This window comes from Otolemur garnettii, unplaced genomic scaffold (genome assembly GCF_000181295.1).
Source record: "Otolemur garnettii isolate 467f Iridium unplaced genomic scaffold, OtoGar3 scaffold00022, whole genome shotgun sequence".
Taxonomy (NCBI): Eukaryota; Metazoa; Chordata; class Mammalia; order Primates; family Galagidae; genus Otolemur; species Otolemur garnettii.
In genome coordinates this window covers 11,477,978-11,497,785 of record NW_003852417.1, presented here as the reverse complement: position 1 = coordinate 11,497,785, position 19,808 = coordinate 11,477,978, and the positions used below count along the sequence as shown (strand labels likewise).

The following is a 19,808-nucleotide window of genomic DNA, read 5'->3' as shown; positions in this document are numbered from 1 at the left end:
CTCAAGCGAGTCTCCTGCCTCCGCCTCCCAAGTAGCTGGGACCACAGGTGCCCGCCACAACGCCCGGCTATTTTTTTTGGTTGCAACTGTCATTGTTGTTTGGTAACCTGGGCTGGATTTGAACCTGCCACCTTAGGTGTATGTGGCTGGCGCCTTAGTCACTTGAGCCACAGGCGTCGAGCCAGCTTAATTTTTCTAAGAGAAAGTTTCCAAAGATTTAGCATGCTTGGTTACTAGTAGTATTTGCAAAATCTTCTGTTCTGTATTATACCTTTCATTCTCATCACTTTATTACACCTTAATCTTTAAAAATCCATTTTTGGACTTTTTCATGGACTTTGGGTTGTTAGAATTACAGATTTTATCCTGAAACTCTTCTTCTTGAGTTTAAAATGCTTTAACTTATGGTGCCTTCTTTCAGCAGGCCTTTTAAATCCAAGGGTTATTGGTATGAGCTTTTAGAAGCCTATCTGTACAGCCTTATCTGGTGTCATTTTCTTCCTTGTTCATCCACAGATGCCTGCTTTTCCATTTGTCAAACGCTCTAAACAGCTACCTCAGAGCCTTTGCATTGGTGTTTCCTCCCCTGAAATACTCCCTTTCCCTACCTTGCCTGACCCTCGGTCTCAGCTTAAATATGAGCTCCTTAGAAACTCCTCCCTGGTTCCCCTGCAGTCTAATTTAAGCTGCCTCTGTGATTGTTTCTTGTTACGCCTTTACTTTACTATAAATTATAGTTTATAATTATACTTAATGTGTGTGAGTTTGTATTTAATATCTGTCCCCGCAGTGGACTACAAGCTGTCTGAGGGGAAAGAGGAAATGACTGCTTTGTTGATCATATTTTTACCCAGAACCTTTTATAGTGCATAGCACAGTATGCGTATCATTCAATAAATAATTGTTGAATAAGTGAATAAATGAATGAGTGCATATGAGATTCTCTAAAATCCAGTAAAAATTCATTTCCAAAGTTTTTGCTGTTTTATCCCTCAAAGTTGTGTTTTCAATCTGTATACCATAAATATTTCTCTCTTCTTCTTTTTATTTTTTTTTGAGCCTTCTAAGAACTGGGACATAAACATTTCTATTTATGATCTTTTGGGGAGGAATAAGTAGCAATGATGATTGTTAATATATTTAATACATGAGTAAACTTTTAAAATACATTTTGCTTTATTTTACCAGAATAATATCTTTGCAAGGGATATATATTATTGTTCATGTTTGTACCATGAGGAAAATAGGTCAGAATGAGGCATACTTAAAAAAATTTTTTCAATACCTGTAAGGAATACAAAAAACCAAGAAATGTCAGAGTCTTATAATCTTTCTCTTTTATATATTTATCATAATGGTTTGTTTTGTTTTGTTTTAGATGATACAAAATTGAGGGGACTTGCAGCCCCTAGTAACCTTTCTATGAATCAGACTCTTGAAGGTCATAGTGGTGAGTCATGTAATTTCTTTTAAATTTTGTTTGAATGGCATTTAGCACTTAGAAACTGTCTAATTAATACAAAAATGTCTGCATTTTACATAAGGGTAATAAGTAAAGATACTTCTTGACTTACAATGGGGTTATGTCCCAATACAACATTTATAAGTTGAAAATATGGCAAATTGACATGCATTTAATACATCTAACTTACTGAGCATTGTAGTTTAGCCTAGCTTACCTTATGTATATTCAGAACACTTACATTGGCCTATAATTGGGCAGAATCACCTGACACAAAGCTTATTTTATAATAAAGTATTGAACATCTTATGTAATTTATTGAATTCTCTACTGAAAGTGACAGACAGATGGTTGCTATGGGTACTTGAAATAAGGTTTCTACTGAAAGTGCATTGTATTTACACTATTATAAAGTTGAACTATCCTAAGTTGAAGACTATTTGTAATCATTTCTATTGAGCATAACATGACCTAGGGTCATTCAACAACTTTAACATGATTAAACAGCATCTTAAATAAATCTCAAAAAAGTAGCTTTTGTCTCATATATTAAAAAATACTGTCATCTGCTTTATGGAAGTTTTGTGTATAATTTCTTTTTAGAATCTGTTCTATAATTCCAGATTAAAGGAGACTAAGGAGACCTAATAACTTCATGCATTGTGTGATCCTAGATGGGATCTTGGAATGAGAAAAACAAGTAATCTGTAAATGACATTATTTAGACAAGTGATAAAATTTAATCCTAGATTAAATTTTGTGATCCTAGATGGGATCTTGGAATGAGAAAAACAAGTAATCTGTAAATGACATTATTTAGACAAGTGATAAAATTTAAATATAGACTTTGAGTTAGATAATAATATTGTATCAGTGTTAAATTTCTTAATTTGTAATATGGTTATGGAAGACATTGCCCTTATTTTTAGGAAATACACATTCAAGTATTTAGGGTTACAAAATGAAAAGAAATCAATTATTTATACAACATAGAAGTTTAAGGTATGCTGAAGTGTTACTATTTGAATGGAAAACAGATTGAGGGGGTAAGAAGAGAGATTATGGGACGCAGCAATAAATAACAACAAAAATTCCCTGCCAGCTCAAGTACTTACTTAGTATAGAATCCTTTGAATATCTTTATCTTTGGGGAGTCAGGCCAATTGGGTATATCATGGTTACGTTTGTTTTTGTCATCAGGCATATGGAAGCTCTTGCAGCTGACCATGATAGGTACATGAAATATGAGGGTAGATATGAAAAATAGCATTATGTATTGTTATAGAAAATTAGTGGTATTAGTAACTATGTCTTATGAATATTTTTGAGTAGCAGCGAAGACTGGTTAGTTGCATAGGAACTATATGGATTTTACCATGCTCTTGAGGTTTATTTATATAAAAATATAAGTTTGAAATTAATTATAGCCTTTTTAAAGTATCTAAATTATTTTATAATGTTCTAGGTTGTGTTCAAGTTGTTACATGGAATGAACAGTATCAGAAGTTGACTTCAAGTGACCAAAATGGGCTTATCATTGTATGGATGTTATATAAAGGTATATTAGGAGAGCTAATTTAATCTTTCACAAATTGGAGTCTAGATCACAGTATTTGGATGGGAAAATAACATTTCTGAAATACACGCCTTTTTACTCAGCAGTAGAAAGTCATCTTGACTGCACAGCAATGATATTTCTGGATTTATTGCGGCCTTTTTTCACTTTATTTCCTTTGAACTGTCACCTTAATTAAGTGACTATTGTCTGTCTCCAAAATGAACTTAGACTCTTAGGAGAATAGTTTTTACTTTAGATAGTGATTTTTTTTTTTTTTTGCCTCAAATTTCCAGTAAGAATTAGTTCCTATGTGGTCAGTGGCTAGAGTTAGCTCAGTAGATAAAAGCACATTTAGTAAGACGTCACAGGCAATAATTCCTTTCCTGTATTGGGCCAGCTAGCTTCCTTTTCTTTCATGGATACAGATTTTATCTCAGCTCTGACTCGTGGCTCACAATTTGTGCCTCTTGTCCACAAGAGAGCACGCCAGAGAGAGTGAGGAAAGGATTAACTTAGATGTGTCACTTTTACCAGAAAAATCACTCTAAATACATTTTCTTCTGGGACTGGTCTTAGCTGTCATCTTAAAAAAGGAAGGATACTTTAGTGTATGTATACTGTTTTGGAAAGGTTCAGGGCATACCATTTGAAAGTTCTTAATTAAAAATAATCTACTGTAATACTTGAATTTTAAAAAGAAGTTTGTGTGTATATGTGTAGGGAACAGAATGTGAAAGTACAGTAGAGTAACTTTGTCTGTTTCTGGCTTTGGTTTAATACCCTACTCTGACTAGTTATTCCAGATTATATGATTATTTGCCTGGCTGTAGGCCAGAGTTTTTTAAATCAGAATGTAATAAAGCCTTAGAAAAAAACCCAAGACATTAATTTCATTATATTACAAGACAAGTCACATCTCACTCCAACCCTGCATTCAAATAAAATGTTTTTGTTGTTCAGCATTAGTGATGTGATATCACTAATGTAATAGGAACTTCTATTTTTCAAGCAGACTTAGAGGTTAATATGCTATATTTAATATGCATGTAATTAATCAGAGTTTATGTATACATACAAAGTTATCGTCATTCTTGAAGTGTACTGTTCAAGTGGGCAAAGTTAGGCTTTCAGAAAAATCAGTTGTTTGGGCCCTGCAAAGACAAATGAAGTTAATTTTTTAATTTACAGAGACAGAAAAAGAAATAAGAAAGAATAAAAGAAAAAAGATGGACATTTATTGTGTTTTCTGTGATAATTTTTTCAGCAATTATTAGCTAAGGCCTAAGTTAATTTTTCATTTTACTAATTTTATTATTTTATTTTATTTTTTTCCTTTTTTTTATTAAATCATAGCTGTGTACATTAATGCAATCATCAGGCATTTTAGTAATTTTAGATTTGAAGATTCTATAGTTCAATGTCTCAGATTGTAGAAAACATTGCAGTTATTTATCCTACTTGTACTTAATGGGGTGCTTTCCACTTTGAAGTACCATTTAATAGGTGTGAAAGTTTTGACTTGTAATTTTTTTGATTTATGAAAATAGGCTCTTGGTATGAGGAGATGATCAACAATCGAAATAAATCAATTCGAAGTATGAGTTGGAATTCTGACGGACAGAAGATCTGCATTGTATACGAAGATGGGGCTGTGATAGTTGGTTCAGTGGATGGTAATGCATTGATTGGGCATAGAAATAAGATCAATATCTAGCTAAGGTTTTTTATCTTTAGAGATTTAGGTTAATGATTGTATGTTAACATTCTAATTGACAAATAGATGCAAAAAGAAAGAACAGTTGATATACAATTTGGTGACATTCAAGAACTGCTTTTTGGTTCTAACAAGTTTTTTATTAAGTATATTCAAGAAAAGAATTGTATTCTTTTTTCTTTTCTACATTGGGACTGAAAAGAGTGAATTAATTTTTAGCATTCTTTTAAATATATCTGCCTAATCATATGATTTATCTTTATTCTAGTGAGACTGTATAAATATATAGATTTTAGCTTTAAAAAATATACAGAATTATAACTATTTTTAGTAAACCTGAACATGTTTTCATGGGTTGTATTTTGTAGCCTTAAAACCCATGCAAGTCTTTCAAATTCAGGTAAAACTGGGTTTTCTGAACGTCTATACCTGTGAATTTTTGTTTTTTGGTTTTTTTTTTTTGAGATAGAGTCTCACTATGTTGCCCTAGGTAGAGTGCTATGGCATCACAGTTCACTGTAAGCTCAAACTCTTGGGCTCAAGTGATTCTCTTGCCTCAGTCTCCCAAGTAGTTGGGACTACAGGCACCCGCCATAATGCCTGGTTATTTTTTGTTACAGTAGTCATTTTGGTTATCTGGCCCTGGTTGGGTTCAAACCTGCCACCTTCAGTGTATGTGGCTGGCACCGTAACCACTGTGCTACAAGTGCTGAGCCAACACCTGTGTTTTAATCTCAAACTCTATAGAGAAGTAATTTATTTTAAAATTATTTTTATTTCTGTGTGTGTACATAACTTCATGTATCAACAGATCTTTCTGTGTGTCTGTAAAGCAACAGCTATAGTTGTAGGAACTAAGGATAAAACAGTGAAAGACATTCCAGACTTAGATCAGGAGAGACAGATAAATGGCAGAGTAATTACAATACCCTGTGATAAGTGATAAGATAGGGAAAATACAAGAACATGTAGAAGTATTAGGTCATTAAATATGAAATGTCTGATCTCTAATCAAGAGTTTAATTATATCTTAAACAACAAGCAGTACAATTAATCAAAGTATGCACCTAAACTGTCAGTGTAGTTCTGCCATCTTAACAGTAGTTTGTGTATGCCAGCTGTGAGGAAGCCTGAAGAATGAGTGGCATTGAAATTGCCAAAGGTGTTTTCCACGGCTTATTGAGAATTGAATATTTTTCCTTGCAAAAAGTGGTGCAAAACTGGGAAAAAGTGGTAGTCAATTGGAGCAAGGTCTGGTGAATACAGTGGATAACAGAGGGTTTCCAAGTCCAGCTTTTGTAGTTTGAGCAGAGTTGTTTGTTTTGCAAGAGGATTGGCTTGTCTCTGTTGATCAGTATTGGGTGCTTAATCGCAAACATCCTCATTATGTTGTCTAATTGATTGGTTGTATGAAGCTGTTGTGGATAATACCAGTGCTGGACCACCAAACAGACACCGTTAGCTTTTTTTTGATGAATATTTGACTGTATTTTTGGCAGTTTATCTTTATCCAACCATTGAGCTGACTGCTTGCAATTGTCAAAAAGACTCCATTTTTCATCACACGTAAAAATATGGTGTGGAAATGGTTTGTCTTTAGGTTGTGACAGCAAAGAAAGGCAAGCTTTGAGATGATTTCTCTTCTGATTCTTCTTTGATTCATGCAGAACCTATCTATCCAGCTTCATTACCTTACTGATTTATTTCAAATTGTCCAATATTATTGGAATAGTAACATCAAACATTGCTGTTAATTCACAGATAGGTTGAGATGGATTTGCTTCCACTATAGGTTTCAACTCATCATTATCCACCTTGGTTTCAGGTCACCCATGTGGCCTGTTCAATACTAAAGTCACCAGAACAGAACTTCTGAAACCACTGACATATCGTACATTAGCCACATTCTTCCCAGACACTTAATTTTGAACTGCCTATGCTGCATTGGTTTTACAATGGAACTCATACTCAAAAATCACACGAATTTTTGACTTATCCAGGTTTTCACAAAAATTACTCTGAAAAAATTGGAAAGATAATCACAAGCTAAAAACGTGCATTTGAAAGAATGAGGATATACCTCATTTGATATTTATACAACAAATATCAACAAATATTGATATACAGCATACAATATTTTAGCTTTGGCACCTGGATGGGTAGTGAAGTCTTTCATTGAAATAGGAAGTGTGGAGAAAGACTGGTTTTGAGGGACCAATACAAATATATAACAATAAAACAAACAAGAGGTATCAAAGTGAAATGTCTGAGATATCAGCCATAAAAGTTAGTTTTTAAGGATATCGGACATTTCTTATTTCATAACCTCGTATCACCTATGCAGACTTGGAGGGATCAGGGGAGGCTTATGGGAAGAAGTGATATCTATGCTGAGGCATTAGCTGCAAGGTAGGTTGAGGTATAGAAAGTCCTAGGCCTAAGAAATAGCATTTGAAGAGTGTAGCCGAGGTCAACTTAGACATGTTTGGGCCATTGAAAAACATTGATTATCAGCAGGGTATAATATTAAAGGTGAAAGTAGTATGTGATGAAACTAGAGAGGTAAACAGAGTCCACATCTTGCAAATCATGAAGTATTAAGGAGTTTAGACTTTAAGAGCACTGGGAAGCCAGTGAAGGGTTTTAAGAATGGGAGCAATGTGATAAGACTTATTTTCTAGAGACATCTCTGTGACTGCATTATGAAGAATGAGAAAGGAAAGAAAGATAGTGGGTGGGTATATTGGGTAGGAACTTGCTGTGTCCATTTAGGTAAGAGGTGATGGTAGATGGTAGCATACATCAGGGTACTGATAAAGGAATGAAAGTGAATGGATTCTAGACATACTGAGGAGGTAGAATGGATAGGCCCTTGGCCATCTCCTTGGTTTGGAGATGAGAGGATAGAAGTGCCTAGGGTGCTACCTAGAGTTTTAGCTTTGGCACTTGGATGGTGGTGAAGTCTTTCATTGAAATAGGAAGTGTGGAGAAAGACTGGTTTTGAGGGACGATTTCTGCTTTGGATATGTTTGATTTTGTCATGCTATAGGTGTCTAAGTATATATATTCAGACCATAGTTAGGTACATATGTTTGTACCTCAGAAATATCTGTACTGAATGCAAAATTTTGGGAACCGCTAGCATATACATGGTAATTTAAACCATTGGAAAAGGCGAAAAAACCTAAGGGCCATCTGTGAAGTTAACAATTAGCAACATTTAAGGAATGAACAGAAGAGATTCCATAAAGGATACTGAAAAGTAGCAGTCTTAGAGATGAAGGAGTACATGGGCTTATAGAAGCCAAGAGAATGTCAAGAAGGAAGGGAGGGTTAAAAAAAAAAAAGTATGTCAATGCTTTAGCAACAGGCCATTAGTGACTTCCATGAAGGCAGTTTCAATGGAGTTGGGGGGCAGAAGCCAGATTGTGATGGGTTATGGGGTTGAGGCTTGAGTAGGAGTTGAGAAAGTGGAGGCAACAGGAAGTGGAGATTCTTTTATGGAGTCTGCTTGGCAAAGAATTGGTAGGAGTAGAATGGTAGCTAGAGGGGAAACTTAGGGTTCAGAAAAGTGGGTTTTGTTTTTATTTGAGGTGGTGGTTTTGAAGGGGAATCAATCTGCATGTGTTTAAATGCTTTTAAGAAAGGGCCTGGAGGCTCAGCGCCTGTGGCTCAAGCAGCTAAGGTGCCAGCCACATACTCCTAAGGTGGTGGGTTCGAATCCTCAGCCCCAGCCTGCCAAACAACAATGATGGCTGCAACCAAAAAGTGGCCAGGCGTTGTGGCGGGCGCCTGTGGTCCCAGCTACTTGGGAGGCTGAGGCAGGAGGCTGAGGCAGGAGTTGGAGGTTGCTGTGAGCGTGGTGATGCCATAGCACTCTACCCAGGGGGATAGCTTGAGGCTCTGTCTCAAAAAAAAAAAAAAAAAAAAGAAAGAGCCTGGAGAGAAGAAGGAGAAAGAGAAAAGCAAAAGAGAAAATGAGAATTGTCAATAGAGGGAGATGTTTGCAAAGCTTGGAAGGGATTAAATCAGACCCTCTGTGGAAGTACCAGCTTTGGGTAAGGGTCTGGTTGGAGATCCCTCTTTTGTACTAGGAGACAAAGGAGAAGATGTAAATGTGGTATAAGTATGTTCTGAATATTCAAAAGTGGGAGCGAATACTTCCTTTTTTATTTTCTTTCCAAAGTAGAAGATGGGCTCATTTGCTAGTGAAGAGTGAGATACTGTGTCAGAGATTAGAAGAAAGAGTAGAGAGTTTGAAATAGCTGCTATTTCAGATGTCTGTTTGGTTTTTGGCACAGATAGGTGCTCAGTAACTATTGGCCAAATAAGTTGAATGAATGTGTGAATGCCAGTGTGGCCAGTGTGAGAGCTCTTTAGGAAAACAAAGATTTTGAAAGCAGTGGTTGGACGATCATGATTTTGAACTTTTAATAATTATGTTTATGTTTTACGTTAGGGAATCGTATCTGGGGAAAAGACCTGAAGAGTGTACAGCTGTGCCATGTAGCATGGTCCGCAGATAGTAAAATCTTACTTTTTGGAATGGCAAATGGGGAAATACACATTTATGATAATCAAGGGAATTTTATAGTGAGTATATGTATTTACTGGTTTTATTTATATAATCTTATGTGATAATTTTATATGTCATTCATATGTATATACACATTTATTTGTTATGATGACTTATATAATCCAAGTCTTCAATTCAGGTTTTTTCTTTTTTTTAATCATCTAAATTCTTTTTTAATTACAAAAAAGTCTTGGTTTCTTCAGGGCAAATTAATGTAACATCTTAGATACAGCTTTTAGTTCTGATTTTCTGGTAGCTGGAAAGGACAAGATGTCCGTGCATTGAAGGAGAGGAATAAAGAGTAGGATAATGTACAGTTTAGGCTTTCTAAGTGTCTTCTAGGACCTGAAGCCAAAGTTTATATGCAGTTACCAAAGAGATTTTTTTAGCAAGCTACAAAAAGTTCTTTATAAAAAAGAATGGGGCTCCAGCCCCATATGCTGGAGGTGGTGGGTTCAAAACAGAGCCCCAGCCAAAAAGTGCAAAAAAAAAAAAAAATGGGAGACTTAACTAGTAAGGGAGAAAAGTCAATTCTTGGAAAGAAGGATAATTATAATAATCCAATAACTGGTTGAAGTGAAATAGCTAACTTTTGTGTGATACTTTGGTATTTTCAAAGTACTTTTATATACTTCTTTTCATTGGGTCTCATAAAAACTCCATAAGTGTCTTTTTATCCTCATTTTACATGTGGGAAAAATGGAGACTTCGGTGAAGGGATTTGTCCAAGGTAGGTATACTTGTAAGTGATTAAGCTTGCATTAATCTGATTTTTGAATTTAATTTTCAGTGTCCTTTCTTTGATACTCTATTCATACTGGTAGGTTTTAAAATGGAAAATATTGAATAACATAACCCTTTTTATTTAGATGAAAATGAAACTGAATTGTTTGGTGAATGTCACTGGAGCCATAAGTATTGCTGGAATTCACTGGTACCATGGCACAGAAGGCTACGTGGAGCCTGACTGCCCTTGTCTTGCTATTTGTTTTGATAATGGAAGATGCCAAATAATGAGACATGAGACTGACCAAAGTAAGTATTTTCTGTTTTTTATAAATGTGGAAAATTAAAAAAAATCTAAAAATTGTTCTTAAGGTTATAATGTTCTCTAGTCTAAATATTTTCTCACAATTATTCCATTTTTCTTTTCTTTTCTTTTTTTTTTTTGTTAGATCCCGTTTTGATTGATACTGGCATGTTTGTAGTAGGTATACAGTGGAACCACATTGGCAGCGTGTTAGCTGTGGCGGGTTCCCAGAAGGTGTTCATGCAGGATAAAGATGTCAACACTGTGCAGTTTTATACTCCATTTGGTGAGGTAAGTGTCTTAAAGTTTTATCTCTTTCCATTGACGTGTGCAGTGAGTAGGGTAGGGGAGAAAAGAATGGAGGGACAGGTCCATTTCTTTATATACTTGTCACAGTATATAAACTTGTCACATTTTCTTTCAGGGACATTTTGAGTAATGATGAAATATCAAGTGTATGTTTCAATAACATCTTTTTTTTAAATAACATCTTTATGTTATATTTATATTATGTTTTACCATAGAGTTTATTTTATAATCTTATAATTTTTAATTATAAAATAAAATGTTACAATTTTATACATTTAGAAAAGCAGGAGTTTGACATATGAAATCTTCTTAGAGGAGTTAGAGTTATTTAGAATATTTCCTCCATAATCTGAATGTGTATCTCTTTTCATATCTGGTTTTTAAATAATTTTTAGCATAATTTAGTTGTTTCAGATAAAATTTTCTGATTTTTAATGTGATATTTTAAATGGGCTTAGATATTAAATGTACGTTATCTGTCTGTCATTCCTCCAAACTTCTGTTTTAATTTGTTACAGAGTAATTATTTGCAGAAAACTTTTATTAATAATTCATCTTAGGTGATACTACATTAAAATATAAGCATTGGTTTCATAAATTGACATATAGGGATTATCCTTCTCAATAGTATTATTAATAAATTTAATTTTAAAAGAGAATTTTCTGAAGTATCATGGGAAAATATCAAGTAGGAGAATTAATATTAATATTTGAATTTTAAATAATTTTGGAAGCTTATCAATAACCAAGCTTAATATATTTTTGCATATCTTCTTTTCTGACCCTATACTATATTTTGTTCCTTTTGGATGCTCTGTTGGTTTTTATAAATTCACTAATGACTACAATAGTATTTTTGGCTGCATAAAAGCCTGCAGAAGTTGTGTTAATATTTTAATATTAATATTTTTATGTATTATAATAATTTCTGTAAAGGTAAGAAATGGTGTTGTCTGATACTTTAAAATCAGTATCCATATCATTATCCAGGAGAATGTAAAGTAGACAGTAGGTGCTCTCCATACATTGTCAGCCAACATTTCTGGTAGTTGTAAAAGCTAAGAAAAACCAAGGGCATAATTTTCAAGATTCCTAAATAATTAAAAATATGAATTTTTTTTATTTTATGTTTATAGCCTGCTTTTTAATTCATATTCTTTATTGGTTATTTTTGTTGGTCACCATTGACTTACTTGCTATTATGTTGTTTTATCTGTTTATTTTCATTACTCTAGCCTTCTCCAAGTAGAAAAACATGTGTTCTAAAGCCTATTTGTTGTATCTTACAAACCAATGTGTTAAGTGTTAGACTGAAAACTGTAAGAGGTTTTTGGTCCAGCTATAATTAAAAGGATCTGGGGTGGTGCCTGTGGCTCAAAGGAGTAGGGTGCTGGCCCCATATACTGAAGGTGGTGGGTTCAAACCCAGCCCCGGCTATAAACTGCAAAATAAAATAAAAGGATCTGGCATAATTCCTCAGGGCATATTAACTAGTTAATATTTTTTTGAGAGAGTGAATATTTGGGGAATTTAATTTTGGATCTATGTTATTGTTAAGATAGGTAAGATAACTTGGAAGGGAGTTAGTTAAAGATTTAAACTTATGGAAACCTCAGCGAAGAATTTGCTTTTGATTCTGAGGGCTAAGATCTCCAGGGTTTGGCATTATGGTCTTCGCTGGGGTGGAGATAACAGATTATAGGGTTTGTAGTTAGGTTGACCTGGCTTTGAATTCCATTTCCACAGTGTAGTTTGACTTAGATAAGTTATTTCACCCTTGAGATTCAGTTTACTATTTTCTGAAGTATTAGTAATAGCTCATGGTGCTATTGTAAAGATTAAAGGACACAACAATAAGGACATGCTATGGCACTTACATAGGTAATGCTTGCTACAAGTCGGTTTTCTTTCCTTGCTTCTGCCACTACCTGGCTGGTTTGCAGTTAGGACAGCTTTATTCTGTTCTCACTGTGGATGGGTCAATTCCAAGGCTACTGTGTGAGAGCTTGCTTGTTCCCCTTTGGTCTCATATAGGCAGGAAGACAGATTGGACCCTCCTAGGTTAAAACTTTTGTTTCTTCCATTAGTTTCCCTGGCAAAATGGAGTTTAATACATTTGTCTTAGTCTGTTACCTGCTACAACAATATAACAGCAGACTAGGTAATTTATAATGAATGGAAATTTGTCTCACAGTTCTGAAGGCTGAGAAGTCCAATATCAGGCAGTGGCATCTGGTGGAGGCCTTTTTCCTTTGTCATCAGATGGTAGAAGGCAGAGGGCAAAGAGAGGACAATATGGAGACAAGAAGGGACTGAACTTGCTCTTTTATAATGGCAGCAATCCCATCTAATCCCCTTTTAAAGATTCCTCCTCTTAATATAGTTATAGTGGCAATTAAATTTCAATGTGAATGTTGGAGGGGACAAATTGAATTCAAACTCAGGTCTACCCCACTCCAAAACCACCATACCTGCCTCTGCCTGGCTAAGGGATGCATGCCAACTTCCTTTCAAAGCCTGTATTCACCAGTGCTGCTGAAGGCTGCAGATTTACTTCAAAGCTAGGAGATTTATGCAGCTATTTCTATTAGGACTAATGGAAGAAGAAAAGGCCATTTTTCTTATAATTAGAAGAAAGCAACCTTTAATTTGACTTAGAACATACCTACTTAAGAACAAAGGATCCTAGTACATTTCATTGAAATTCTTAGGATTATACTGTTCTGTCAAATGAGCAGTGTAGATTAAAAATGTTTGCCTTTTTGTGGCTACATTAAGAAAGTGTATTCATTGATTCATTCAATTCAAAATGTACTGTCATAATATATGAAAAAATTAATTTGAATGTACAGTACATTTATTTACCTTTTTTTTTTTTTTGAGACAGAGTCTCGCTCTATTGCCTCAAACTCCTGGGTTCCAGTGATCCTCTTGCCTCAGCCTCCCCAGAAGCTGGGACTACAGGCACTTGCCACAATGCCTGGCTAGTTTTTTTATTTTTAGTAGAGATAGGGTCTTGCTCTTGTTCAGGTTGGTCTCAAACTCCTGAGCTCAGGCAATCCACCTGTCTTGGCCTCCCAAAGTGCTAGGATTACAGGTATAAGCCACTGTATCTGGCCATACATTTATTTACTTAACAGGTATTTGTTGGTTACTGTTTACCAAGTAAGCTATTATGGGATAGCAAAATAAATGTAAATACAATGCAGTTAGTGCTCCCTTTCTAATTCTCTGAACTGTAGAGGTAAAGAAGAAGGCAGAACTTAACAGGGAAGTGATATTTGAGTTGTATCTTGAAGGATGAAAGTCCAGGAGAGCAAGGACCACTACAGATAGAGGAGATGTGGATGAAAAGAGAGGAGGAGTTCAGGCAAAAGGGATATTATATGGGCTAAAGATAAGGAGGCACAGTGGTTCATTCATGAGCAGGTATATAGTAATTGTAGTTAAATAGTGGAGGATTAAGCCAAAGAATAGACAAGATGGGAAAAAGTCATTGTGTGCCATACTAAATGAAGAATGTGATGGTGGGGGAACTATTGATTCTTTACAAATTATTAAACCTTTTATAAAGCAAGGTCGGATGTTATCAGATTTGTGTTCCAGAAAGATAATTGTGACAGTGTAGTAGAGACTGAATGGAGGGCATGAGTAGAGGATGAGAATGAGAGAAGAGATGAAAGGTAAGAATTGAAGTTAGGAGGTTAATACTATATATAGTTCAGTTAAGAAAAAGGGTAATTGCCAGGCACAGTAGTACATGCCTATAGTCCCAGCTACTTGGGAGGCTGAGGCAGGAGGATTGCTTGAGCCCAGGATCAAGTGTTCAGACTAAGTTTGTCATCAATATGGTGACCTCCCAAGAATGGGGGGACTACCAGGTTGCTCAAGGAGGAGTTAACCAGCCCTGAACCAGGTGCTGAAAAACCAGGTGAACCAGACCAGGTCAGAACTTCTGTGCTGATTAGGAGTGGGATCACACCTGTGAGTAGCCACCGCACTCCAACCTGGGCAACATAGAGAGACACTCCCTGTCTTAAAATAAATAAATAAATAAATAATAACTGTAGAGAGTGAAAGGAGGAAAAGCAACAGGACTTGGTGGCTAGTTGGTTGTATGGGGGTGGAAGTGAAGCAGGCCTTCAGGAATGAGTTTACTAATATAATATTTCATTGATTATAGAGTATAATTTTTTATAACTCTAAAATTGGGATGCATTTTGTAACTAAAATGATCATATTTTGGTTAGTAGTGTTTTTTTTTTTTCTTTCCTTAGCTGTACTTAAAAATAAACATATGTATTTTAATCTATGGTATCTTAAATTTGATATTGAATTTTTTTGAATATACTTTATAACTTTCTCTTATCATATGCATGTTTTTATTATAAAAATTCAAGGAAAATATTTTAAAATAAGTAACTTTTTACAAACTAATTTTCCTATCACTTTTGATCTCTGTTAAGTGATTAGTGCTAATTTATTTGTATTTAAATAATAGATACTTTAGGTTAAATATAATTTTTTTTTCAGCACCTAGGTACTTTGAAAGTTCCTGGAAAGCAAATGTCTGGACTGTCTTGGGAAGGAGGTGGACTGAAAATTGCCTTAGCTGTTGATTCCTTTATATATTTTGCAAATATTCGACCTAATTATAAGGTGAGTATTAAGAGCAATAGTAAAATAAAATGTCTTTTACTAAATAACTTTGTTATAGCTTAAAGTATATTCAGATGTTTTGTTTTAGAAGCCAGCAAAAAGAAGGCTTTTTTATGTGAAGACCTTAGAACTAGTAAACTTTTCTATAATATTATGTGTAGTTAGTACTCATAAGTCAGGGTCTCATCAGGAAACACACAAAGGCAAACACAAAGGAATAATAAGAGAGATTGATAAAGGGCTTATTACAGAGGTATGGCAAGAGTTAAAGGAAGTACCCAAGGATTAGAAGCAGTGACAAGCTGTCACCACCAGCCCTGGGCCTGAAGGGGCAAGGCAAAGGTAGTAAGATTCCTGGAACCCCCAAGAGCTGTGGATTTAGTAGCAAATACAATCTTAATAATAATTGACATTGAATATCGAGTTATTCAAAGTTACATATAAATATAGAGGGAGAGTTAGAAGGGAAACTATATGTAAGTTGTATAATCAATAGATAATGTGATGTGTAGATAAATACCAGAATAGTTACAGCTAAAACAGTTGTATTCGAATCAGCTATTCCTGATTAGAAATTGGGCCAGGGGGTCTGCCTATTTTTTTTTTTTTTTCTGTGAGTGTGTTTTTTGGGACAGAGTTTCACTCAGTCACTGTGGGGTTGAGTACCATGGTGGTATAGCTCACAGCAACCTCAAACTCTTGGGTTCAAGTGGTTCTCTTGCCTCAGCCTCCTGAGTAGCTGGGACTACAGGTGCTCGCCACAACACCTGGCTATTTTTTAGAGAAAGGATGTCTTTCTTGCTCAGGCTGTTCTCAAATTCCTGGGTTCAAGCAATCCACCTGCCTCTTTTGCGAGTGAGCCCATGTGAAGAGTAAATAAACCAGAATGGGAATGTGGGGAATGAGAAAATAAGATGCCCACGAGACAAAGGTCACACAAGAGCTAGAAGTGATGGGGTTGGAAGGTCTGGCACAGCTGATGACTGCAGCCAGCACCAAATGTATGAACAGCTTTATTTATGTAGTACCTAAACAAGGTTGCTTATACTAACAATGTTGCAAATCAGAAAGGAAAGGGAGTGGGAATATTTTCATCTTAACAAGGTTGAGGGGAAGTAATAGTACATGGGGAAAAGATCAACTTTCGGGAGAGAAGGCTATGTGCTTTCTGGGAGAGGCAGCAAGGAAGGGAGGAGAAGCAGTTTGGGGGTCATTCCTTGGATGCACCTCCCAGGTTGTGGGGGTCTTGCCACCTCACAATCCATACTCCACACTCCTTGGCCTCCCAGTGCATTTTGTTTTTGTTTTAAAAAAGCCATGTAAAATTATTTGACTTTAAACTATGTGCATATGTTACTCTGATAAAAGCAAATATAAAAATATGGATGGAGGAAAAGGCAAAGCAACTTTTTTTCTTTTTGAGAGAGTCTCATTCTGTTGCCTAGGCTAGAATACTGTGATGTCAGCCTAATTCACACTTCAAACTTCTGGGTTCGAACAATTCTCCTGCCTCACCCTCCTGAGAAGCTGGGACTACAAATGCCTACCATAGGTACCTGGCTAATTTTTATGTTTTTAGTAGAGACACAGGGTCTCGCTCTTACTTAGACTGGTCTTGAACTGCTGAGCTCAGACCCTCCTGCTTTGGCCACCCAGAGGGCTGAGATTACAGGTGTGAGCCACTGTACCTGGCCCAAAGCAACTATTTGTGATTTTTTGGTGTTGGGGACCCAGAATTTACACTTTTGGCAAGGATCACTCTCCCATTGTTCCCCACAGCAGTTATGATTAGCTATTGAAATTTTTTACCATTGAAGCTTAAATCTTACAAATTAAAATAAGTTAGACAAACTGAATTTATTTTTATAGCATATTCTTTATTTTATAAGTATCTGTATTACTTTAAAATGTTTTTGTTATTTTAGTGAGATTACACATTAAGTTGAAGGTTGAATCCTGTATTTTATTTCTGAAAAAATGTTTTATTAGCTCAGTATGTATAAATCACATATCTTCAATATTTCTAGAATAAATGTAAAATAATATGATTTTTCTTTCCCAGTGCTCAATATTCTTCTTCCTTTTCTTTTGTCTTTTCCTCCTTCCTTCTTTCCTCCTTCCATCCTTTCTTCCTAGTGGGGTTATTGCTCAAATACTGTAGTTTATGCATATACCAGACCTGATCGTCCAGAGTACTGTGTTGTCTTTTGGGATACAAAAAACAATGAGAAATATGTTAAATATGTGAAGAGTCTCATTTCCATTACTACCTGTGGTGATTTTTGCATTTTGGCTACAAAAGCTGATGAGAATCATCCTCAGGTAAGTGTTCCTTCATATCTTCAGATGTGGATGGGTTAACTACTTGGCAGAATAGGGATAAAGCTATCTACTTTGTAAAACATGTCTATACTGGCAAGTACAGCAAAATATTTGGTCTATTGGCCATGTCTGTCTACACCTGTTTTGGAAAACTTTGTAACTGCATTGATTCTGTGTCCCTGGATTTTTTTCTTTCTCTAATCAGCTAAATTGGCAGTTTTTATTGAACAGTTTAGTACTGAAACTTTTTGTCTCTGAAATACTCCTGTATATTTAAAATACCGCAATCCCTTTCAAATTTAAAATTCTGTTGGCAAAAATGAATATTTGGATACTCAGTATGTATAAATCCTGAAGAAATTGTGTAACAATGAACACTTAAAACAGTTGGGTAGCTTTTGTCCTTGAGAAATACACTTTTATTTGGAGTCGTAGTGCTTTAAAAATCAATGTGTCATAGCATAAAATAAATTATATAATTGTATATTCTAAAAGTATACTAACAATTTAAATATTTGCAAACGTCTGTAAATATTTCAACAAAGGACTACTAATATCTGACTGTCTTATGAAATTATTTCATTCCATTACAAAGTATAGAGTTTTTGGTTAAAGATGACCATATGTACAACCACATTTGACTTTGTTCTGTCCTGAAATTTGCTAAAAGAACAGAAAAGGTATTTTTTAAAAAGGTCATAAGCCCATAGGGACCAAAAAGAGAAAGGAAATGGTAACGAAATTTTGTGGATTACAGAGTAAGTGAATTAGTAGTAATTACCTTAGCAGACCTAAGAAAGCTAACTTATAAGCCATTCATGGAGAAAACAAAGAGGTAACCAGTACATATCACAGAATCCTAAAGAGAGATAGCACTGGGGGGTACTTGGTGGGGGAAGCTAACAAACATAAAAGCAATTTGGAAGCACCAGAGATTATGCAGGAAAGAGAAAACTTAAAAAAAAAAAAGACATAAATAAGTAGATCCCCAGATCTCTTCCCCTCCTTTGACCCCACAGGCAGCTGTCCTTCTACCAGCTATTAAGACTAGGGTGTACTCTCTGAAGAGGATCAAAAAGTCCTCATGCAGAAGGGCACCAAGCATAGCTGAGGGTGGGGGATCTCTGCTGAAAACAAGACAATTAAAATTTGCTACCCAATTTCCTCTGAGTGTTCTTTTTCCATTTGGTTTTCAGAACACTGGCAGCCAAGCATTGAGCTTTGAGATGAGATTAGATCGAGTCTCTTTGGGAGAAGACCTGTTCAAGAGAACAGACCTTTAAAGAGACTGAGATTGGGAGTCCCCAGGGAAGCAGCGTTGCCCATCTCCTTAAAGTAAAGATGCTCCAAACAGCTTTTTAGTGTCTCACTCTTAAGCATAAGCAGATAGACAAAAATTGTCAGACATTTGCAGGAAGCATGCAATTTAACAGGCAGACACCAAAAATAATGACAAGTAGAAGAGGGATGGAAATGTGCCCCTGTGTGGTGGGTGTCCGTGTGGTATAAGAAAGTTGGATATTTACCTTTCATAGTGGGATAATGCAGTAAGTTGACATAAAACAAGAAGTACTGTAAACATGTAATTTAAATTTGTAGAGGTAAATAGTAAAGGATGAGTTAAAGGGGGTAGGAAATGAAAAGTTGAGGGGGGATCGCCATTTTTAGTAAGTAGTTGTAGAATTGTTTCTTGAAACTATGAGCATAAAATGTATAAGTGAAAAGTAAGTTTAAGAATAGGATTTATTTCTGATATTTTGTAGCAGTAAAGTAGCTTATTTTAAGTAGTGGAAGGGGAAATTATGATATTTTTAGTATAGATTTTTATCATTTATCTTATATTTATGAAATTATTGAGTAAGTTTTGAGATGTTGAAAAAAGGAGAACTCTATATGTAAATAGTATACGGAGAATTGGTTTATTGGAAATTGTTATTTTAGTCAAGAAAACATCTGTAATAGTATTCTTAGTAGAAGATAAAGAAAGGTGACTAATCGTAAGAATGAAAATAACCTTTAAACAATGTGATGTGAAACGTGCATCATGCTTGATTATTTTCCTAATATTAGTCATTGATAATTCTTTGTACATAAGTCATTTTGTCCATACTGGATCATGTCTTTTTTGAATTAACTATTTTTCCCTAAATTTCTCATGTCATTTATATATTGCTTCAA

At 35.2% G+C, this 19,808-nt stretch overlaps 1 protein-coding gene across 2 annotated transcripts in view; it reads left to right on the top strand.

Annotated features, from left to right (window-relative positions):
• Positions 1-19,808, top strand: part of WDR35 (WD repeat domain 35) — a 62,995-nt gene that overhangs the window by 5,283 nt on the left and 37,904 nt on the right. For both annotated transcript variants that reach the window (XM_003787420.2, XM_012803780.2), the window contains exons 3-10: positions 1,379-1,450; positions 2,928-3,020; positions 4,568-4,693; positions 9,194-9,327; positions 10,180-10,345; positions 10,486-10,631; positions 15,183-15,308; positions 17,445-17,630. In XM_003787420.2, the coding sequence (XP_003787468.1) occupies positions 1,379-1,450; positions 2,928-3,020; positions 4,568-4,693; positions 9,194-9,327; positions 10,180-10,345; positions 10,486-10,631; positions 15,183-15,308; positions 17,445-17,630 (1,049 nt within the window). The remainder of the gene's footprint in view (positions 1-1,378; positions 1,451-2,927; positions 3,021-4,567; positions 4,694-9,193; positions 9,328-10,179; positions 10,346-10,485; positions 10,632-15,182; positions 15,309-17,444; positions 17,631-19,808) is intronic.